Below are 25,493 nucleotides of genomic sequence, written 5' to 3' on the forward strand. Positions count from 1 at the left end.
ACAGGAGACATTAGAGCTGTTTCGGTAAGACCGCACGCCATGCAGTCAATTATTTTATTGTTTTACTTGAATTAGACGAATTATTCCAGGCTGAGAATTTGCTGAGTATTAACTATGCAGAACTGTTAATCACTGTGATGATGTACAATTCCAAAGAATGTGTTGGGTGTATTGGTTTTTATGTAACTTTTCCTTTGGTCCTCCCGGAACAGGTGTTTCAAAAATCTTTTTCTATTTACCTGTTTGGTGTTGTTGTTAACAACCAAGTTGTGGAATGGGATTACTTCACCCGCTATTTTTGTGGGAATGGAACTGACATGTTGGTCAGTACAATAAGTTGTTTTCATGATACTGCTAGTTATTTAATTTGCACATGTAAAACATTACAATTTATACATTTTAACGACACAAAACATACAACTATACACTCTCAACACGGCTATGCTAATTCTATCCAAGTGTCAAATACTCAATGGTGTGTCATCAGGTAGAGTACCAATGGACACTGCCATTGCACCCTGGTGGGAGGATACATTCTATGAGAAAACACGATGATGGTGAAACAGCTTCTACAGGACACCAACTACCACCTCACTTAGGCACAGGTGGAAGTATACCTCGCAAAGAAGACAGCCAAGATCCTTACCAGAGCATTGAGGATAATGTTGGCTGTGAAACACATGGTCTTTAAATGTTTGTCTTGTGATGAAAGATTAGCTACCTTTCATAAGAACTTCCTGCATATCATGGTCATTTATGATAATGTATGTTTACAAACAATATGGAGTCAGATTATTAGATATTAAATTATCACGTAATAGATTATTTGCACAAATGTTCCTACCTGTAGGGATAACCTTTATCCGCATTACAACACCCTTGTCCCAGCTATTTTGATATGTGAAAGATATCAGTTTCTATGTGTGGATGGCATAATCCCCCATTATTGTTCTCACTATACAGTCCCTGAAAAGTTTTGTCGCTTGTGTACAAATTGCCCTTAAGTGCCGCTGAAATATATTTCTAATCAAGATGTCTTTACAAGAAATGGCTCATTTGAATCCCAACAGCTTTTGTAATAATGTTTCAGTGCAAAACGAAACTGTCAAAAAGTATTCTAATATTCACAGCATGGTAAAGCCCATTGAGTCAATTTTTGCAAAGACATAAGTGTTGTCGCCTTGTCATATGAGCTTCACCTGTGACTAATAATGGATCAATTAGGTCTCAGGTGTGTATAAAAACAACCCCAGTACACTAGACCTTCACATCAACTGCAACTAGACCTCTGCAAACATGCCTAAGATTCACCCTGAGACCAAAGTTTTGATTATCAAGAGGCTGAAGATCAGATCCACTGCTGATGTGGCAAACACCTTCAATGTGTCTCAGTGTCAAGTACAGAGGATAAAAAAAACATTTGAAGACACTGCAGACGTTTTTGACAAGCCCAGGTCAGGCAGACCCCGCAAGACAACTGCTCGAGAGGACAGTTTGTTGGCTCAAATCCAAGGCCAGCCCTTTTTCCACTGCAGCAGAGCTCCACGAGACCTGGTCACCTGAAGTCTCTGTGTCAACCAGAACAGTTTGTCGGATTCTGTCTCGAAATGGCCTCCATGGTCGAATCAGTACCCAGAAGCCAGCACTAAACAAAAGACAATTGAAAAACCGTGTGGCATTTGCCAAGGCCCACAGCCTGCTAAAAGGATGGATGCTGGAAAAGTGGAAGAAGGTGGATTTTTCAGATGAATCTTCTGTTGAATTACACCACAGTCACTGCAAATATTTCAGGAGACCTACTGGAGCCCGCATGGATCTGAGATTCACCCAGAAAACAGTGAAGTTTGGTGGTGGAAAAATCATGGTCTGGGGTTACATCCAGTATGGGGGTGTGCGAGAGATCTGCAGGGTGGAAGGCAACATCAATAGTCTAAAATACCAAGAAATCTTAGCTACTTCTTATATTCCCAACCATAAAAGAGGCCAAATTCTGCAGCAGGATGGTGCTCCATCGCATACTTCCATCTCCACATCAAAGTTCCTCAAGGCGAAGAAGATCAAGATGCTCCAGGATTGGCCAGCCCAGTCACCAGACATGAACATCATTGAGCATATGTGGGGTAGGATGATAGAGGAAGCATGGAAGACGAAAACAAAGAATATTGATGAACTCTGGGAGGCATGCAAGACTGCTTTCTTTGCTATTCCTGATGACTTCATCAATAAATTGTATGAATCCTTGCCAAACCGCATGGATGCAGTCCTTCAAGCTCATGGAAGTCATACAATATATTACATTTGGATCTCACAGCACTACTACTTAATTTGCTGACATATTTTTGTATTTTTTGTATTTCTGTATAGGCGACAAAACTTTTGTCTTGCCAAAATTTGACCTTTCTGTCTTGATTAAATGATTTTAAAAAATTCAGTGAAACTAATTTATTTCAGTGCATTAAACATCATTTGGGAGGGGTTTAGCTTTTCATATGAGCTTTCTAACACCAATTGATTAATTAAAAGTCAGATTAATAGCAGATGTTTCTACAAAATAGATAAGCGACAAGACTTTTGTCAGGGACTGTATATACTGCCTCTGGGTGATGTAATCCGTAATCTAAATGTCAATTTTCACTGTTATTCTGATGACACACAGTTATATATTTCAATGAAGCACCAAAATTAGCTACTTTGGAAGCATGCGTTTCAGACATTAGGAAGTGAATGACAGAGAACGTCTTGCTTTTAAACTCAGGAAACACAGAAATGCTTGTTTTAGGACCCAAGAAACAAATCGCTTTGTTGGCAGAACTCAATGTGAACCTTGACGGCTGCATTGTCGTATCCCAAAGAACTGTAAGAAACCTTGCAGTTACCCTTGACCCTGACCTCTCCTTTGATGAATATACAAAATATATCTCAAGAGTTGCTTATTTTCATCTTCGAAACAGTGCAAAAATCTTCTTCTTCTATCAAAAACTGATGCAGAAAAACTAATCCATGCTTTTGTTACAAGATAAGATTACTGCAATGCTCTTCTTTCTGGTTACCCTGACAAATCAATAAATACAATTCAATTAGTGCTGCACACGGTTGCTAGAATTCTAACTAGAACAAAACATTTTGAACACATTACTCCAGTATTAGCCTCTTTACACTGGCTGCCTGTTAGGGTTAGGGCTGATTTTAAGGTTTTACTGTTAACCTATAAATCAATACATGGAATCCTACTTACCTCGCTGAAATGATCCAGCCATACATACCTACACGTAACATTAGATCGCAAGATGCAGGCCTTTTAATTGTACCAAGAATTTCTAAACAAACAGCCAGAGGTAGGGCCTTCTCTCATAGAGCTCCACTACTGTGGAATGATTTGCCAATCAAGGTTAGAAATGCAAACTCAATGCAAACTTTCAAGCGTCTACTAAAGACTCATCTCTATGATTAAGTGTATTCTGGCACAGGGGCGTGAAGTTGACCAGAAAGGCTTGATTCTGTCCATCCTCGCTGTCTTGCCAGGTGGGCTCTCATCGCCACTGGGATGCCCTCCCTCCATGCCATTCGGGGGGCAGAATCACTGCCTTGTTGTTGTCTCTCAATTGCACACTTGTGTAATTGGGCTGTACTCTCCTGGCAATACTCGGCCCTCATTCAGGGTGGTTGCAGTTGGTGGGTGATGTCCCTTTGGTTGATGCTTAGCAATGTGGGTGGATTGATTTCCTGCCTGTTGGGCCCTATCTGGGGCCTCCCCCGGATAGGGCCACAGTGTCACTGGACCCACCTCTCAGGGTCTTACGCTGCTATATTATTGTGCTGGGGGAGTAGGATTAGTTCTCCTTCTCCACTATAAATCCTTCTAGATCTAAGGAATGTATTTTCTACATTTTCCCTTTCTCCTACCCTTTTTTAAACTCTGTAGGACATGAGGTCTTGGGCCACACCTGCGGAGTAGCAGGCTTGAAAGACCCATTGCTGTCCCTGTCCAAAGTCCTCCTGGTTGTGTTACAGATCAAGACGATACCCGATGATTTCAGCTGCCACTCTGCTGACTAGGTTTAAATAGACTCTAGACTTGGCCTTCTTTGGGAGCTTTTCCTAGCCCCTGAAATTCAACACTACTGTTGTTTGCTCATTCGGGTTTAAGGACGGGTGTTTTGTAAAAGCACTTGGTGACAACTACTGATGTAAAAAGGTCTTTATAAATACATTTGATTGATTTGTGTTACTGGCATCAAATTCAAAGTGGGCATATCTTTTTCAAGAAACAATAACATTTCTCAGTTTTAAAATGTAATATGTTGTCTTCGTACTATTTACTATCCTATCTGAAGTTTTACAGATCAAATTTTATTATAGGAATAAAGTATTTAAAGGGATTGCTGTATATAAATTAACATAAAAAGGCATTGAAGTAAAACTCCTCTATCAATTTGCTATGCCACCCAGTGGATGTTTTCTATAGATAAATTATGTTTATTCAGTGTACACAAGGAAACTATACTTGCAAACATAACAACAGACTTTTGTAAGGTAATTCTGAATACCAGCTACTAAGAAGTAGAATATATTTCCTGAATTGACCTTGGGCAAAATATCCCAGCAGCACAGTCATTTAAAATGAATAGATTAAACCGAGATGTACTGGAAATGGGCTTTCATTGAGATCATTGCTTCAAATGTATAAGTTCACAATAAAGTGTGCCATATTTCCATTAAAATGCAAATGCAGTTTTATATTAAAAGATAGCAAAGGAATAATTCACTATATCACACAACACAGCTTGTTAGTACTGCACGAAATACATACAATCTTTTTCATATTTACACATTAAGTGAAAACCAAACAAAGAAATCATAAATATCTCTTAGTTAACTTTACAACAATAATATGTGACCAATATGTCATAACATAAAAGAGGATTATTAAATAACTGGTAACAACCCGATCATTTACAAGTTTTGAAACAGTGGTTAAATAATTCAGCAAAACAAAATGTTCTTCCCCAGTGAGTATTAATACAGTCAAAACAATCATGAAATCCCTTTGTACAAAAAGACTATAATACAAAATCAACACAATATCTTCACCAGTCATCTGCTTTAAAGACATGGTAAAATCTTTACAACTTAGCAACTTTAGCTGAGTGGGTTTTATTATGTGTGTTAGCATAGTTAATGATTAAAGCGTTGATCAGATTGATGAATCTGTGAGCCAACCGTTAAGAGACCTCAGGTAAAGTAGCTGCCAAGACCTTCTCTCATTGGCCTCAGTGCAGTGGACCTCTCATTTAGCAGCAAATCAGCTTGTTGCTGAACGCAAAGTTACTTCAGGATACATTTTTTTGAGAACTTAAACTGCAATCTGTCTAGAGAATCTTCAAACCGTACCATCTGGATTTTTATGGCATAGAATAAAACAATGTTAATCTAAAGGCTAGATTAAATCCATTACATTGAAGATAATTTCCCTGTGTTAGCAAAGACTACATTCAAGGGCAATGTATATTTTAGTTTAATCAGAAATTACTTTACATTTAAACTACAGTAGAACTGATTTAATTTAAGCCTTAATGCAACATATATTGTTTTTATTTAAATAAATGGTTCAGTTGTCAGTGCTATTTCTAGTTAAACCTGTGTTATGATACATGGTCCTCTGTAGCTCAGTTGTTAGAGCACTGCATGTTATTGGGACCACACATTCATAAAAAAGTATGCATGCATAACTAATTCCTTTCAGATAAAGGTGTCTGTTAAATTGCATATATGGCAAATATTTACAAGTATTTGATACACTGCCGATTTTGCAGGTTTTCCTACTTACAAAGCATGTGGCGGTCTGTAATTTTTATCATAGGTACACTTCAACTGTGAGAGACGGAATCTAAAACAAAAATCCAGAAAATCACATTGTATGATTTTTAAATAATGAATTTGCATTTTATTGCATGACATAAGTATTTGATCACCCAACCAGTAAGAATTCCGGCTCTCAAAGAGTATTTTTTTCTTTAAGAAGCCTTCCTGCTCTCAACTCATTACCTGTATTAACTGCACCTGTTTGAACTCGTTACCTGTATCAAAGACACCTGTCCACACACTCAATCAAACAGACTCTAACCTCTCCACAATGGCCAAGACCAGAGAGCTGTGTACAGACATCAGGAATAGAATTGTAGACCTGCACAAGGCTGGGATGGGCAACAGGACAATAGGCAAGCAGCTTGGTGAGAAGGCAACAACTGGTGGCGCAATTATTAGAAAATGGAAGAAGTTCAAAATGACGGTCAATCTCTCTCGGTCTGGGGCTCCATGCAAGATCTCACATCGTGGGGCATCAATGATCATGAAGAAGGTGCGGGATCAGCCGAGAACTACACGGCAGGACCTGGTCAATGACCTGAAGAGAGCTGGGACCACAGTCTCAAAGAAAACCATTAGTAACACACTAGGCCATCATGGATTAAAATCCTGCAGCGCATGCAAGGTCCCCCTGCGCAAGCCAGCACATGTCCAGGCCCGTCTGAAGTTTGCCAATGACCATCTGGATGATCCAGAGGAGGAATGGGAGAAGATCATGTGGTCTGATGAGACAAAAATAGAGCTTTTTGTTCTAAACTGCACTCGCCGTGTTTGGAGGAAGAAGGATGAGTACAACCCCAAGAACACCATCCCAACCGTGAAGCATGGAAGTGGAAACAACATTCTTTGGGGATGCTTTTCTGCAAAGGGGACAGGACGACTGCACCGTATTGAGGGAAGTATGGATGGGGCCATGTATCGCGAGATCTTGGCCAACAACTTCCTTCCCTCAGTAAGAGCATTGAAGATGGGTTGTGGCTGGGTCTTCCAGCATGACAACGACTCGAAACACACAGCCAGGGCAACTAAGGAGCAGCTCCGTAAGAAGCACCTCAACGTCCTGGAGTGGCCTAGCCAGTCTCCAGACCTGAACCCAATAGAAAATCTTTGGAGGGAGCTGAAAGTCCGTATTGCCCAGTGACAGCCCCGAAACCTGAAGGATCTGGAGAAGGTCTGTATGATGGAGTGGGCCAAAATCCCTGCTGCAGTGTGTGCAAACCTGGGCAAGAACTACAGGAAACGTATGATCTCAGTAACTGCAAACAAAGGATTCTGTACCAAATATTAAGTTCTGCTTTTCTCATGTATCAAATACTTAATCATACAATGTGATTTTCTGAATTTTTGTTTTAGATTCCGTTACTCACAGTTGAAGTGTACCTATGATAGAAATTACAGACCTCTACGTGTTTCTAAGTGGGTAAACCTGCAAAATCAGCAGTGTATGAAATACCTGTTCTCACCACTGTATGTGTTCAGTATTTCAGAGAAAAATCATGAAAATGCAGACATTTTTAAAACATTACATAAAAACTGAACCTGATTCTATAGTCTAGGCCGGGGGTATCCAAACAGTTCCACGGAGGGCTGAGTGCAGGTTTTTGGTTTTTCCTATAACTTGGTTCCCAATTCACTTAAACAACCAGGTGAGGGTAGAAACTAACCTTATTTGTCAATCAAGTACAAGGTGAGAGTAAAAACCTGCAGACACTCAGCCCTCCGTGGAACTGTTCGGACACCCCTGGTCTAGGCTACTGCATTGGAAACTAAGTGCAGTGCAGAGATTTGCTATAATCAGAACAGCCAAAAGAATGCAAAGCACATTTTACAACCAATAAAAAATACATAAAATAGGAAAAGAAAGGAAAGAAATAAAACAAAATTACATTGGCACTTAAACTTTATCAACACTACTATTCCCAGAGAACCCAAAATGGTTAACTTGTAGCTTGATGTAAAGCATCTCCTTTTTTATATAGATTAATTTAAAAGATTTCTAATTTAGTTTATAGTACCAAATAACAGAAACCAGATAGATACATCCCTGGTAGGTTTTAAAGTAACCAAAACATGTGAAACACATTTTATGCCATGGGCACATTCTACCATTGCTGTGTTCACCCAAAGTTACCATCTGTCAGTCCCATTACATTTTGTTCTAGTCTAGATTAAAGGGATAGTTCGACCTACAGTTGAAGTCAGAAGTTTACATACATACAAGTTTAGGCAAACACATTTAAACTCTGTTGTTCACAATTCCTAGTAAAAATTCCCTGTCAGTTAAGATCACCAATTTATTTTTAGAATTTGAAATGCCAGAATAGTAGTAGAGAGAATGACTGACTAATTTCAGCTTTTATTTCTTTCATCACATTCCCAGTGGGTCAGAAGTTTACATAAACTTAATTAGTATTTGGTAGCGTTGCCTTTAAATTGTTTAATTTGGGTCAAATGTTTCGGGTAGCCTTGCACAAGCTTCCCAAAATAAGCTGGGTGAATTTTGGCCCATTCTTCCTGACCGAACTGGTGTAACTGAGTCAGGTTTGTAGACCTCCTTGCTCGATTTTTCAGCTCTGCCCACACATTTTCTATAGGGTTGAGGTCAGGGCTTTGTGATGACCACTCAAAGTCAAGGACAACCTTGACTTTGTTGTCCTTAAGCCATTTTGCCACAAACTTTGGAAGTATGCTTCAGGTCATTGTCCATTTGGAAGACCCATTTGTGACCAAGCTTTAACTTCCTGAGAGATGTCTTGAGATGTTGTTTCAATATATCCTCATAAGTCTTCAACCTAAGTGTATGTAAACTTCCGACTTCAACTGTAGTAGATTCATATTTGGGTAAAATTCTACTTTCCCTGAGTTCTTGAAGGCTCATGGACAAATTTTTTACAACAAACCCCTGTCCCGGTCAAATTCATAAATTGAAATTGTGTCCCAAGCGACAAAAACAGCATTGCAAGCGGAAATGAACACAAAAAACACCTCAAACGAAAAAACGAAAACCTCAAACTGACGAAACAGCCAGTGGAATTTGTTGTCAAACTGGCATTATGGAACTATTTACTGTAGCCACCACTACACATATCCTCTGTTATTCAGCAATTATGTTATCAGTAGCTAAGTGACTGTCACATTGAAACTTCAACTTCCTGAAAGAAAACACAGATTGATACCATTTATCAACAAAAGTGACCGGTACACAAGAAGTATCACTTTAATTGACAATTTGTCCAGGTTAGGACAGAGGTAAATAATGGCTTTTTGTGGGCCTTCAACTCAGGATAAGCGGGATTCCACCCAAATATGAATTTAGGTCAAACTATACTTCTCAGGAGCAAGCATGGAAACATAGATTAGCTCCACCCTTTGGCACTGTAATAAATATACATTTTTTATAACGGGGCCGTAGTTCTACACAACGCTCTTACCCATGTACAAAATCTGTAAAAACGCACTCAGATTGAACAAATAAGTCATAAATTTAGTTTAAAAAGACAGATGTGTGATGGGTGGCATTAGAGAGAAAGGGAGAAAGAAAGAGCGAGAGCAGATTGATACACAGTCTCCTGAAGAAGTTTATAGTATTTTAGATGTCAAAAAGTTACATTTGCCATGTTACACACAACTATACATCCTCTTTGAAAAGGTTTCCAGATATGTCCTTTTATGACTCTCTTCATCATTTCCATCCTGAAAGTGTATTTTTTTGCTTTCTTTTGTCAGCATGCACATTTATTGTCTCTTTAGTCCTTGGTATAGTAGTGGTAGGAGCATGGGTGTGTGTGTGTGCTGAAGTCCATAGAACAGAGGATGTGCTAGGTTTATATGAATGTTTGTTTAAACGGTTAAAGGGATACATACTGAATGTTTGGTGCATTTTATGTTTTATGTGTGTAGCAGGAAGTATGCACAGTGTAGTTCATAAGTATTTTGACAGTGACAAAATAAACTGTTTGGTACAACCCTGTTTCCCGAGAATGTGGGACACAGTGTAACATGTAAAGACAAACAGAATGCAATGATATCATTTAAACCCTATATTCAATAGAAAAATAGTACCAAGACAACATATCAAATGTTGAAACTGAGAAACGTTATTGTTTCTTGAAAAAGACATGCTCACTTTGAATTTGATGCCAGCAACACGTTTCAAAAAAGCTGGGACAGAGGCAACAAGACTGGAAATGTTGTGTAATGTCAAAAAACAAACCAACTAATTAGGTCTATTGGCAACAGGCCAGTAATATAACTGGAGAGAGGATGGGCCTGTCGGAAGAAAGGATGGGGAGGGGTTCACCACTATGTGAAAGACCATGTGGGCAAATAGTGCCAAAATTCAAGAATAACATATCACAAAGTAAAATTGCTAAGAGTTTGGGGATCTCATCATCTACGGATGGGTGAGATCTTCAGGCCGTCAGGTGGCAATGCATTAAAACAGTCTGTGAACACAGTATGTCACAGCTTCCACAAATGCAAGTTAAAACTCTACCATGCAAAGAAGAAACCATACATAAACAACATCCAGAAACGCCAGTGCCTTCAATGGGCCACAGCTCATTTTAGGTGGACTGAGGAGTGTAAAATGTTTCTGTGGTCTGACAAATAAAAATTTGAGATTGTTTTTGGGAATCATGAACGTCACTTCCTTTGGACTAGAGGAGAGGGCCTATCCGGCTTGTTGTCAGCGCACTGTGCAAAAGCCAGCATCTATGATGGTATGGGGGTGCATTAGTGCACATGATATGGGTGAGTGGCACTTCTGTGAAGGCACCATTAACACTGAACAATATATACAGCTTTTGGAGAAACACATGCTGCCATCCAGACAACTTATTTTTCAAGGAAGAACAACAGCATGGCCCTGTAGTAAAATAGTCTGGGAGCAAAACTGGCCTGCCTGCAGTCCAGACCTGTCACCCATTGAAAACATTTGGTGGATTATAAAAAGACAAATACAGCGAAGGAGACCTCTAACTGTTGAGCAGCTATCCTATATCAAGCAAGAATGGGACAACATTTTACTACTGCAATTGGTCTCCTCAGTTCCCTAATGCTTGTTAAAAGAAGAGGTGATGCAACACAGTGGTAAACATGCCCCTTTCCCAACTTTTTAAAAATATGTTGCTATAATCAAATTCAAAATGGGCCTGTATATTTCCAAAAACAAGATATCTCAGTTTCAAAACCTGATATGTTGTCTTTGTACAATTTACAATTAAATATAGGAATAAATGATTTGCACATCACTGCATTCTGTTTTTATTTGTATTCTACACACCATCCCAATTTTATGGGAAATTGAGTCGTACATTGTTAACAAGCAAGAATGCACTGATGAAGTAAGCAATAGTAAATTACCTGGTAGACCCCAGAAGAGAACTGTGGTGGGAGACTGAAGAATGCATTCAAATGTGAAGAAAAAAACAACAGTCACAACACAATACAATGCAAACCACTGGTAAGCCTCAAGAACAGAGCAGCCAGGTTAGAGTTTGGTAAAATGTACATAAAAAACTAGTAGGGATCTGGAACAAAATCTGATAGACAAATGAGACGATGGATCTGAGTTATGCAAGAGGAAAGCATACCACCTTATCTTATGGATTAGGCATGTATGACTACCACTGGAACTGGCTGATTTGTTTTCAATGATGTGACAACTGATAACAGCAGCAGGATCAATTCTGAAATGTACAAAAACATCTGTTCAGATCCAACCAAATGCCTCAAAACATTGGATGGCACTTCACCCCGCTGCAGGACCATGACCTAAAACACACTGCTAAAACAACTAAGGACTTTCTCAGGGCCAAAAAGTGGAATGTACTGTATAAGTTAGTCACCTAACCTGAATCCAGTTGTGCATGAGCTTCACTTGCTGGTGGCAACTAAAGGCCAAAATGCCCCAGAACAAACAAGGACTAAAGATGAACAGCCCTAGAAAAACAATCAACCAACCCAAAGTGCAAAGGATTTGCAACAAAGTAATAAATATGACGACAGGGTTCAGGGTCTACATTTCAACTTTTTAGTCATTGTTTCATTTCAAATCGAATGTGTTGGAATGCAGAGCCAAAACAACGAAACTTGTCTCACTGTCCAAATACTTATGGACTATGGCACAGCACTGTATATGTATATGGCCTGTAGAGGGTGTTTGTATACCCTCTGTGTGTCCAGTTTTCTATACCTCACTGTGGCCTGAACCATTTGCACCACCAACATAAATACCATATGTGTTGTATGTTTACATTGTACATAAGTGTTCACCTGCGTATAAGTGTTTAAATTTGAGGGGGAGCTAAAGGGAATGTGGAGGAGGAAGGCAGCAGAGCAAGAGGCATCCCTCACACTGCGCTCTCGGTGGACGGTTTGCGTGCAGGGGTCCAGCCTGTGTCAGGTAGGCTGTGTTGGAGGTGGCGTTGGGGCGTGGCAGTTGTCGGTGTCAGTGTGTTTATTGATGAACACTCCGACGTCTCCTCTAGGAGCAGCTGCTCCGTCTCACCATCATCCAGTGAGGCACTGCTGGCCTGCAAGGACACTGTATCTGTGCGCATGCACGCGTGCAGACCGCCCCGCGATGGCTTAAGCTGCTTCAGGTCTTCCCAGTACAACTCCTCGCTGGAAAGGAGACAAACACCTTCCACAATACGAATCTTCTCCTTGGTGAAGCTGCCTTCCCCACTTCCCTGCGCATGTTACAGTTAAACACAGTAGTATGGTTAGCTGAGTTAACATTGAGAAGCATCAGAAATGTATAAGAACATCTTACTCAATATCAAGTTGTTAGCAGAAAACTGCCTGTATCAGTGGTTAGACAGCAAAAGTTTCAACAGAAAACTGCAAGAAATCTGGGTTTCTAAATCCCTTCCAATACAGAATAGTACTATGCTTTTAAATAAGATATCCTATTGTCATGTGGTAAGTTATTTCAGTGTCCATGTGTTGTGTAGGGTTTTCTATGGAGTGATGTTTTAACACAAAAACATTCTCAAGGTAATCAGCAGGTTAGATTTGGGCTTAAAGTGTATCTGAGTGCAGTCAATTCCAAAGTAGAGCCCGCTTTAGCCTAATCTGTAATTTTGTAAATTCCAAGATCGGTATGGAAAGACGCATTATTCACCCAAGTTTAGCCAAAATCAAGTTAGTGGTGTCTGAATACTGCATGTGACTAACAGTTTTCAGGGTGTCAGCTCTGCCCTTGCATGAATCCTTGTGATGTCTATAGCCCCTGCTCTATCTGTAAAATGACAGATGTATAGTGATACATAACACACTGTTTCACAATACATTAAACTATTTGTTTAACACAGGACAGCAGTTATTATTAGAGACTGTTAGGTCCATCCAAAACCAATACATTGGTTTAAAAAAACATCTAAAACATCAATCAAAACCTGAAAGTATTTACCCCCCTTTTTCACATTTTGTTGTGATACAAAGATTTATGTTAAAGACTTAAAACATTTTTAACAGCCTGTTTTGTTTAATTTGTGGTGGTTAATGTATCAAACAGGGCACAAGCAGCAACCTGCTACCTGTCAGTGTGCTGTTTAAAAAGTACTAAGTTAATAATTAAACCTCCACACAGATGTTGCTCATTTAATTACAGTGTTTTATTACCTCAGTAAGATGAGGTAGATTGCGTCAACATGTGGTAGATTGCATCAAGTTGTAATTACACAATTCCAAACGCATGGGGGAGCTAGAACGCTGAAAATGCTATTTGTAATCGAAAATCATTTTCTAAACGATAGTAGCACACAAGGTTCACTACTTTCTCCTAACATACGTTCTCCTAACAAAATTATTATATTGGTATTATGATTGGCTTTTTCTGTGTTGACTTGGGCAAACTATAAGACTAAGCACAAACTATAAAACCAAAAATATAATACTGTATTTTCTGCTTCAACACCTATACTGTATTTTACAAAAAATTGTTTCCACCTAAACAAATCCTGTATTAACACTAGTCAGGCTTTTTAGTCTCCCAGAATCTGCACCGTTCGGCATCATTTTCATTCAAATGTGCTTAAAAGAATGAATTATAAGATGTTTGTTTTAAATGTCTAATAAATTGGAGGAATACAAGATGGTGTTTGTGTTGAAGGTCCCATGATTAGAATACAGAGGGAAAAAAGAACTAGGCTACAGCATTTTAATTCGTTTATTAGGACACTATCAACCAAAATATAGAAACACCATTTCTCGATTGTATTGGACAGTGGCCTATTCGTATACATGCATTTATTCATAAACCAATTGTTTAATATTTTGTTTCTGTCCTAATAAAAAAAAAACAGTATTCAATTAAATAGATTTCATTACTAAAACTGAAGGTAAAATATGGCAATTGCAAACGTGTGATTGTCATATTTTTCATCAACATTACACCCTTTCATCCTGATTTTAAAATTAATTCCTATTCAACCTAGGCTCTGATCATTCATCTGGCAGTATCGCCCATTCATCCACCAATGTCATTCATTTAAAGGGTGATTAGGGCCTGGGTACTGATTAGCACCATCCTGGGTACCAATTTCAAGTGGCGTGTGCTTTTTGCGGATAAAGTACAGTGGGGAGAACAAGTATTTGATACACTGCCGATTTTGCAGGTTTTCCTACTTACAAAGCAGGTTGAGGTCTGTAATTTCTATCATAGGTACATGACTTCAACTGTGTGAGACGGAATCTAAAACAAAAATCCAGAAAATCACATTGTATGATTTTTTTATAATTAATTAGCATTTTATTGCATGACATAAGTATTTGATCAACAACCAACCAGTAAGAATTCCGGCTCTCACAGACCTGTTAATTTTTCTTTAAGAAGCCCTCCTGTTCTCCACTCATTAACTGCACCTGTTAGAACTCGTTACCTGTATCAAGGACACATGTCCACACACTCAATCAAACAGACTCCAACCTCTCCACAATGGCCAAGACCAGAGAGCTGTGTAGGGACATCAGGGATAAAATTGTAGACCTGCACAAGGCTGGGATGGGCAACAGGACAATAGGCAAGCAGCTTGGTGAGAAGGCAACAACTGTTGGCGCAATTACTAGAAAATGGAAGAAGTTCAAGATGACGGTCAATCTCCCTCAGTCTGGGGCTCCATGCAAGATCTCACCTCGTGGGGCATCAATGATCATGAGTGATCAGCCCAGAACTACATGGCAGGACCTGGTCAATGACCTGAAGAGAGCTGGGACCACAGTCTCAAAGAAAACCATTAGTAACACATTATGCTGTCATGGATTAAAATCCTGCAGCACACGCAAGGTCCCCCTGCTCAAGCCAGCGCATGTCCAGGCCCGTCTGAAGTTTGCCAGTGACCATCTGGATGATCCAGAGGAGGAATGGGAGAAGGTCATGTGGTTTGATGAGACAAAAATAGAGCTTTTTGGTCTAAACTGCACTCGCCGTGTTTGGAGAGAGAAGAAGGATGAGTACAACCCCAAGAACACCATCCCAACCGTGAAGCATGGAGGTGGAAACAACATTCTTTGCGGATGCTTTTTTGCAAAGGGGACCGGACGACTGCACCGTATTGAGGGGAGGATGGATGGGGCCATGTATCGTGAGATCTTGGTGAACAACCTCCTTCCCTCAGTAGGAGCCTTGAGGTCGTGGCTGAAGTACCTATGATAAAAATTACAGACATGCTACATGCTTTGTAAGTAGGAAAACCAGAAAATTCTCCCCACTGTATTGACAAGTGTACTGCATTTGTTTAGAAAATCTGGTCCTATTATTGGCTGGAATTGCAATACTGATTTCAGCAAAGACCCCATCCCATGGTTACTCCTAAGGGACCCCAAAGTCTTTCCCAGGCCCAATAGCCACTAAAACCGGAGGCCTCTAAAGGAATAACACCAGAGTTTAAAGCACTGTATTTTGTCTTCTGCTATCTGTGATCGTCTTGTTTTGTCTGTTCGCTTTCGTTTTTTAAAAATTTGTTTTTAATCATTGCACCTAAACTGTTATGTTTAAACGTATAAGCAGGGCCCAGCTGTAAAAGAGACCGTGTCTCAGACTGCGTTCCTTGTTGAAATAAAGGTATAATAAGTATAATATAATAAGTAGGAATACGATGTTAAAAAAAGGGTAAATAGCATTGAAATATTTTCCAGTTTGACTTTAGAATTTTGAGAATGGAACAATGTAATATACACCTAAATATGAAACGTAATGGGGGGAGGGCATTCCAAATCAGCTGCATTAAAAAATAAAGTCACACTATTACAGCCAGCTACTGTAGGCCAGACAATTGTATTTTGTTGGAAATGAGATACAAGCAATATCAAAATTCAGAAGCTTGATTAACATTTAAAATAATGTACAGTCTTACATTTTTCCTACATATAGAATATTCATCTTTGCTTTTCAGCATGGCCCACTTAAGAACTCATGTTTCACTTCTTTACAAAAATTTTCTGTCAAGTTAAAATCTTGGTCTTAACTCAGACTCAATTTACTTCGGCCTTGGTTGTGACTTGGTCTCGCTTTAGGTCACAGGTGATAAACCCAGTGGGTCTCGAATCCCACTCTGGCTATTTGTATAGGCCTATTAAAAATTGTAATTAATGAAATGTTTGTTCTAGTTAGTGTAGGCCTGTTTTTGAAATCAAATTGCTTCACCCTAGCTAACAAAATACACAAACGTAACTATGGTAATCATCATTGTTTTTTAAGTATGGTAGAAGCACACACATCTTAAAACCAAAGACTGTGCAACGTAGACCAAAAATGCTACTCAGAAGTTGGTACCCAGGCAGGTGCTAATCTGAATGGACGACAACCCCAGATTGATGCTCCTTGTAGTTGAATGTGAATGAACGTAGCAATGAGAATGAAGCCATGTAATGTTGATGACATTGTTGATCAATGCAGATCACATGCAGCAGGAGATTCAAAATAATTGTATTACTAAATCTAATTCACAAAGTAATTTTTTCAATTAGGAGAGAAATAAAATATCAAACAATCTGTCTGAATGTACAACCCTGTTTCCAAAAATGTTGTGACGCTGCGTAAAAACAGAATGCAATGATGTGAAAATAATTTCAACCCTATATTCAGTAAAAAAATGTACAAAGACAACATATCAAATGTTAAAACTGATACATTTCATTGTTTCTTTGAATTTTATGGCAGCAACGTTTCAAAACATTTGGGACAGTAGCAACAGAAGACTGGAAAAGTTGGGTAATGCTAAAAAACTAAACCTGGCGGAATATCACAACTAATTTGATCATTTGGCCACAGTTCAGTAACATGATTGGGTATTAATAGATCATTCCATAGAGGATGGGTCTGTCAGAAATGGGGATGAGTCCACCACTTAGTGAAAAACTGCTCGGGCAAATAATGCAACAATTTAAGAATAACATATCACTACGTAAAAAAGAGTTTAGGGATCTCATCATCTATCTTACATAATAAAAACATGTTGCATTAAAAACAGACATGATTCTGTAGTGGAAATAACTGCATGGGCTCAGTAACACTTCTGAAAACCAGTGTCTGTGAACACAGTATGTCGCTGCATCCACAAATGTTAAAGTTAAAACTACCATGCAAAGATGAAACCATACATAAACAAGATCCAGGACCACCGCCCACTTCTCTGGGCCCAAGCACATTTAAGATGGACTGAGGTGAAGTGGGAAACTGTCCTGTGGTCTGATGAATCAAAATAATGAATTTTTTTTGGGAATCATAGATGCTGCATCCTCCGGACTAAACAGGAGAGGGACCATTTGGCTTCTTATCAGTGCACAGTTTAAAAGCCACCATCCGTGATGGTATGGGGGTGCATTATTGCACATGGCCTGGGTGACATGCCACAATGAATGCTGAACAATTTATACAGATTTTGGAGTAATATATGCTGCCATTAAGACAACGTATGCTTATTTCAGCAGGTCAATGTCAAACCACATTCTGTGTGTATTACAACAGCATGGCTCTGTAGTAAGAGTCAATGTGCTAAACTGGCCTGCCTGCAGCGCAGACCTGTCACCCATTGAAAACATTTGGCATATTATGAAACGAAAAATACGATAAAGGAGACCCTCAACTGTGAGCAGCTGAAATCCTATATAAAGCAAGAATGGGAATACATTTCACCTTCAAAACTACACAAATTGGTCTCCTCAGTTCCCTAATGCTTACTGAGTATTGTTAAAAGAAGAGGTGTTGCCACACAGTGGTAAACATGCCCCTGTCCTAACGTTTTTGAAATGTGTTGATGGCACCAAATTCAAAGAAACAAAATGTATCAGTTTTCACATTTGATATGTTGTCTCTGTACCATTTTTATTGAAAATAAGGTTGAAATGATTTTCACTTCATTGTATTCTGTTTTATTTGCATTTTACGCAGTGTCCCAACTTTTTTGGTGAAATTATATTTTGCTGATTATTTTATTGAACAATGAACATGACCCTACTTCCTATGTAATTCATAAAAACTACGCTAATAAGGTCTCAGTGAAACAAAATAAAACCTATGTTTCTGAATTTCTGTGGTGAATTTTCATTTTATAGATGTTAAGAACCTTAGACAACAGAAACGCTTTAGCCTGTGTTTGAAATATTTTTCAAATTCATTGTTTCTTAAGAAAAAAACAAAGAAATCTTCATTTAATTCATCTGAAAGTCCAGGCAGTTCTAGCATTAATAACTGATTACGCATGAGACAGTACAATCGTTAGTCTTGTAACAGGCACGTTGGCTAATCTCCTTGGGTAAAATTTACATTCTAGGAAATAACAGTTCATCTTGTTGAATTAGAACAATTATTACAACATTTATAATAACATGTTCAAGTGTAATAAAAAATGGATATTACTTTCCCAAAGAAATCTGACATCTAACTTCAAATTAAGTAATGTCAGAAATTGCAAGACAGTTGGAGTTTATGGACTCAAACACAGAAACATAGCAATCCATGAATAGGATTACAGTAACCTATAGTCTTTATATTCAAGTTCGATGTTTTTGTCCGTGTCACACTGCACCGCAACATGCCGCAGTATACCAACAAAGCATGCCACATCACAGACCGCCCCCTAGGCACTGGAATTAGATGAGAGAAATCTGTATGTCAGTCAATGCAAGTGGGTGGTCTTTAACTGATTGGCTAATCCAGCCACAGTACCTTGACATACAGATGCTTGTTTGTGGGCATGCAAACATAATTTTGCAGCATTTACAGTTGTGCTTCATAACAGCAATTTTGTTTGTTTTTATGATGTTCAGGCAAATTCAGTATTATTATGCATACATCCTTGTAAATGGCAATAGAAATACTAAAACCAACAAAAAGCAGCTTGGGCTTCCAGGGTTTAACACTAGAACTGTATGGCCTTTCAGACCCCCAGTATCCACCAGAGCCGAACATCGTTTGGCGTCATTAGCATACGAATCATCCCTATTAGCATAAACACTCTCCTCTGCAGCATCACCATCCAGCCAGAGCATCGGTTCATCTAAAGGGTCATTATCAAACTATAGAGAACAGTCTAAAAACAGTTTTACAGAATTACAGAATTAGTTTGTTTAAAATGGTTAATGAGTTTGAAGAATAGAAGAATGTGTTTGTATTGAAGGTCTTATCATATGAAAAAAAACGTATGAAAGAAATTTGAAGACCAATTATTTCTAACAACAAAGGCTATATTATTTTCATAAATGTATTAGGTCATTCAAAAGTACAAAACGAAAACTACACAGCCAATCTATAAGTGACATGAATTGTCTATAGGTGACATAAGTAAGACAAACCGAGGAGTCCATTTCTACATTTCTCCAAATTAATAGGCTATGTGAATGGTGTCTTTGCAGGTCTCTCCAAGGGGTTCTAGTGGGGCTATCCAATTGATTTCAACACCAATGCATAGTTTCAGGCCCGGTTTCCCGATAATGTGGCACTTATGACGTTTTGAGGAAGCACTTAGCCTTAAGACGGACTTTGTTACTATGGACTTCCAAACCGTCACATACGTCGCTCTTTATAAAGTGCATCGTAAGTGCCACATTATGGCCGTTTGGAATAGATGTGAATGGGTGGATGTGAATCTTATGATCATCTTAGCTCTTTTGGAAACCGGGCCCTATTCTCCTAGATTACTTACATACAGTGGGGAGAACAAGTTTTTGATACAAGGCCGATTTTGCAGGTTTTCCCACTTACAAAGCATGTAGAAGTGTGTACTGTTTATCATAGGTACTCTTCAACTGTGAGTGACGGAATCTAAAACAAAAATCCAGAAAATCACATTGATTAAGTAATTAATTTGCATTTTATTGCATGTCATAAGTATTTGATACATCAGAAAAGCAGAACTTAATATTTGGTACAGAAACCTTTGTTTGCAATTACAGAGATCATACGTTTCCTGTAGTTCTTGACCAGGTTTGCACACACTGCAGCAGGGATTTTGGCCCACTCCTCCATACAGACCTTCTCCCGATCCTTCAGGTTTCGGGGCTGTCGCTGGGCAATACGGACTTTCAGCACCATCCAAAGATTTTCTATTAGGTTCAGGTCTGGAGACTGGCTAGGCCACTCCAGGACCTTGAGATGCTTCTTACGGAGACGCTCCTTAGTTGCCCTGGCTGTGTGTGTTTCGGGCCGTTTTCATGTTGGAAGACCCAACCACGACCCATCTTCAATGCTCTCATTGAGGGAAGGAGGTTGTTGGCCAAGATCTTGCGATACATGGCTCCATCCATCCTCCCCTCAATAAGGTGCAGTCATCCTGTCCCCTGTGCAGAAAAGCATCCCCAAAGAATGATGTTTCCACCTCAATGCTTCACGGTTGGGATGGTGTTCTTGGGGATGTACTCATCCTTCTTCCTCCAAACATGGCGAGTGCAGTTTAGAACAAAAAGCTCTATTTTTGTCTTATCAGACCACATGACCTTCTCCCATTCCTCCTCTGGATCATCCAGATGGTCATTGGCAAACTTCAGACGGGCCTGGACATGCGCTGGCTTGAGCAGGGGGACTTTGCGTGTGCTGCAGGATTTTAATCCATGATGGCATAGTGTTACTAATGGTTTCCTTTAGACTGTGGTCCCAGCTCTCTTCAGGTCATTGACCAGGTCCTGCAGTGTAGTTCTGGGCTGATCCCTCACCTTCTTCATGATCATTGATACCCCCACGAGGTGAGCCCCTGACCGAGGGAGATTGAGTGTCATCTTGAACTTCTTCCTTTTTCTAATAATTGTGCCAACAGTTGTTGGCTTCTCACCAAGCTGCTTGCCTATTGTCCTGTAGCCCATCCCAGCCTTGTGCAGGTCTACAATTTTATCCCTGATGTCCTTACACAGCTCTCTGGTCTGGGCCATTGTGGAGAGGTTGGAGTCTGTTTGATTGAGTGTGTGGGCCGGTGTCTTTTATATAGGTAACGAGTTCAAACAGATGCAAATTAATTATAAAAAAATCATACAATGTGATTTTCTGGATTTTTGTATTAGATTCCGTCTCTCACAGTTGAAGTGTACCTATGATAAAAATTACAGACCTCTACATGCTTTGTAAGTAGGAAAACCTGCAAAATTGGCAGTGTATCAAATACTTGTTCTCCCCACTGTATAAAATTTGTCTATAGGTGACATGAATATGTTTTCAAAAAACCGAGGAGTTATCAGAAAAATATGAGGTCCATTTCTCCAAATGAATAGGCTACAAAACCAGGGTGTCTTTGCATAACTCTCCCAGGGCTTCTAGTGGGGCTATCGAGTTGATGATGAATTGTCGAGAAGCTTATATCGTTTGTATTATGTTTCAATAATAGCCAAAAAAAATTGTTGAATCTTATATTTCATTTGTAAGTTAATTCAAATTCACCTATGTCTCTTATCATTCATCTGTGAGTATTGCGTATTCATCCATTGACGTCATGCATTCAATGAGGGGTGATTAGCGCCTTGGTACCGTTAGCGACTGCCTGGATACTAATGCTAAGTGGCATGTGCTTTTGACGGATTATGTCTGAAAACAGGGTAAATAAAACAGGTCTCTAAATAGTTTTCCATTTGTGAGTTCAAACTTCTGACAACGGAACAATGTAATATATGCCTATTACGAAAAGTCACGGAAGGAGGAGAATATAGCTTTCAAAGTTTTATTTTAATTACAAACTCAAAATTGGCATAGGCATTTGGCGGTTCTAGTCTGGGTGTTTCTGGAATAGCCCCAGATCTTTTGATCCAATTATCGCAGACATAAACTAGAACAGGCATTTTCATAGTGCACGCTTTGTTTCAATTGTGCACACTGTACTTGTTTTGGCAGTGTGACTCACATAAGAAGAAAATGAGTATCACGTGTAGGGGAGAATACAAATAAAAAAATTACTTTCAGAGACAGGGGTGCTGAGCCAACAAGGGGTAGCGTTCCAGTGTAAAATGCTTTAGTTGCCTTGATATTAGTTACACTAACATGCAGTGCTGAAACAGGCAGAAGCGAAAGACACTGACTTATTATTGAGACATATTATTCTATAATGTCGTTATGTATCCCAGGGGCATTTACACTGTTTAATTGACAAGTAATTATTAAAAGTCATATATCGCTGACTCATTGATATAAAACTAACTTTTTAGCTAAGGTTTGGCCAATCAGTGGCAAAAGACTACCCACTTGCATTGATTGACATAGCCCCTGAGATCATTAAAAACAATATTATGACGTAGACTATGAAATTATTAAATACGCAATCACATTTATAAAATAGTCTATGATATCATGAAAAAGACCATAAAATCATGAAACAGGCCATAATATTATTATAGTTTGATGCAAAAAGCCAGTTGGAAATGCAATATATTATTATGAAATATACCATTATTTTGAAAAGTGGCATTAAGAAAATATTTTATATTAGCATGCCACTTAAAGTTATGTATTTATTTAATTAATAATACATTTATTTATTTCATGTTGATGTGAAGGGGTACATTTCAAAATGTTATGTATGTAAAAAATACCTAATGTTTGTTGGAATTTTTTGCATTTTCACTTAAAAAAAATTTAATACTGTAGGTTAGACACAAAAAATCGTTACAAATACATCAAAGTCTGTAACAAAACAAAATTTGCATAGATCCAAGAGGGATAAATACTTACACCCACAGTTTGATCAAACAGTCACGATAGGTGATATGAGATACATGCAAGATGAGGGTGAAAATTAAAGAGAGAATGAGATAGAGGAGACAGAGATATTGGAAGAGCAACATAGAGTGACTGATAGTGAGAGATTCCCCATGCAGTGTGTGACTACCTCTCTGCAGGAAAAATCGTGTCAAAAAAATAAAGGAGAGAGCGTGTTGTAAGGATGCGAGAGCTGCAGTGAAGGAGAGAGGAAGAGAATAATAGATATGAGTGGTGTGGCTTTTCGTGTTTAGTTATTTGAAATCTAATGTAAAAACATCTATCTACAGATTATAGATGGAGACAAGCATTATAAATTGATATTTTTTTAAATGGGTATATACACTCACCTAAAGGATTATTAGGAACACCATACCAATACTGTGTTTGACCCCCTTTCGCCTTCAGAACTGCCTTAATTCTACGTGGCATTGATTCAACAAGGTGCTGAATGCATTCTTTAGAAATGTTGGCCCATATTGATAGGATACCATCTTGCAGTTGATGGAGATTTGTGGGATGCACATCCAGGGCATGAAGCTCCCGTTCCACCACATCCCAAAGATGCTCTATTGGGTTGAGATCTGGTGACTGTGGGGCCATTTCAGTACAGTGAACTCATTGTCATGTTCAAGAAACCAATTTGAAATGATTCAAGCTTTGTGACATGGTGCATTATCCTGCTGGAAGTAGCTATCAGAGGATGGGTACATGGTGGTCATAAAGGCACGGACATGGTCAGAAACAATGCTCAGGTAGGCCGTGGCATTTAAACAATGTCCAATTGGCATGAAGGGGCCTAAAGTGTGCCAAGAAAACATCCCCCACACCATTACACCACCACCACCAGCCTGCACAGTGGTAACAAGGCATGATGGATCCATGTTCTCATTCTGTTTACACCAAATTCTGACTCCATCTGAATGTCTCAACAGAAATCGAGACTCATCAGACCAGGCAACATTCTTCCAGTCTTCAACTGTCCAATTTTGGTGAGCTGGTGCAAATTGTAGCCTCTTTTTCCTATTTGTAGAGGAGATGAGTGGTACCCGGTGGGGTCTTCTGCTGTTGTAGCCCATCCGCCTCAAGGTTGTGCGTGTTGTGGCTTCACAAATGCTTTGCTGCATACCTCGGTTGTAACGAGTGGTTATTTCAGTCAAAGTTGCTCTTCTATCAGCTTGAATCAGTCGGCCCATTCTCCTCTGACCTCTAGCATCAACAAGGCATTTTCGCCCCCCACAGGACTGCTGCATACTGGATGTTTTTCCCTTTTCACACCATTCTTTGTAAACCCTAGAAATGGTTGTGTGTGAAAATCCCAGTAACTGAGCAGATTGTGAAATACTCAGACCGGCCCGTCTGGCACCAACAACCATGCCACGTTCAAAGTTGCTTAAATCACCTTTCTTTTCCATTCTGACATTCAGTTTGGAGTTCAGGAGATTGTCTTGACCAGGACCACACCCCTAAATGCATTGAAGCAAATGCCATGTGATTGGTTGATTAGATAATTGCATAAATGAGAAATTGAACAGGTGTTCCTAATAACCCTTTAGGTGAGTGTACAGGTCCATTTAATAACAATTTTAAATTTCATTTTTTCCCATAATTCAACTCTAAAACTGATACCTTCATACAGCGGGGCAAAAAAGTATTTAGTCAGCCACCAATTGTGCAAGTTCTCCCACTTAAAAAAATTAGAGAGGCCTGTAATTTTCATCATAGGTACACTTCAACTATGAGAGACAAAATGAGAAAAAGAAATCCAGAAAATCACATTGTAGGATTTCTAATTAATTTATTGGTAAATTATGGTGGAAAATAAGTATTTGGTCAATAACAAAAGTTAATCTCAAAACTTTGTTATATACCCTTTGTTGGCAATGACAGAGGTCAAATGTTTTCTGAAAGTCTTCACAAGGTTTTCACACACTGTTGCTGGTATTTTGGCACATTCCTCCATGCAGATCTCCTCTAGAGCAGTGATGTTTTGGGGCTGTCGCTCGGTAACACAGACATTCAACTCCCTCCAAAGATTTTCTATTGGGTTCAGGTCTGGTGACTGGCTAGGCCACTCCAGGACCTTGAAATGCTTCTTACGAAGCCACTCCTTCGTTGCCCGGGCGGTGTGTTTGGGATCATTGTCATGCTGAAAGACCCAGCCACGTTTCATCTTCAATGCCCTTGCTGATAGGAGGTTTTCACTCAAAATCTCACGATACATGGCCCCATTCATTCTTTCCTTTACACGGATCAGTCGTCCTGGTCCCTTTGCAGAAAAACAGCCCCATGCTTCACAGTAGGTATGGTGTTCTTTGGATGCAACTCAGCATTCTTTCTCCTCCAAACACAACGAGTTGAGTTTTTACCAAAAAGTTATATTTTGGTTTCATCTGACCATATGACATTGTCCCAATCCTCTTCTGGACCATCCAAATGCCCTCTAGCA

At 39.2% G+C, this 25,493-nt stretch overlaps 1 protein-coding gene across 7 annotated transcripts in view; it reads right to left on the reverse strand.

Moving 5' to 3' along the window:
• Positions 1-11,075: 11,075 nt before the first annotated feature.
• Positions 11,076-25,493, reverse strand: part of lrp4 (low density lipoprotein receptor-related protein 4) — a 268,114-nt gene continuing 253,696 nt past the window's right edge. For 4 of the 7 annotated variants that reach the window (XM_013132296.4, XM_020044527.3, XM_020044528.3 and 1 more), the window contains exon 38: positions 11,076-12,560. In XM_013132296.4, coding sequence (XP_012987750.2) covers positions 12,219-12,560 — 342 coding nt within the window. In that variant the 3' untranslated portion in view covers positions 11,076-12,218. Of the gene's footprint in view, positions 12,561-18,231; positions 18,958-22,889; positions 23,238-25,493 lie in introns of those variants that run through there. The other 3 variants (XM_020044530.3, XM_020044531.3, XM_020044529.3) reach the window with 3 other exon arrangements.

This window comes from Esox lucius, chromosome 2 (assembly GCF_011004845.1).
Source record: "Esox lucius isolate fEsoLuc1 chromosome 2, fEsoLuc1.pri, whole genome shotgun sequence".
Classification (NCBI taxonomy): Eukaryota; Metazoa; Chordata; class Actinopteri; order Esociformes; family Esocidae; genus Esox; species Esox lucius.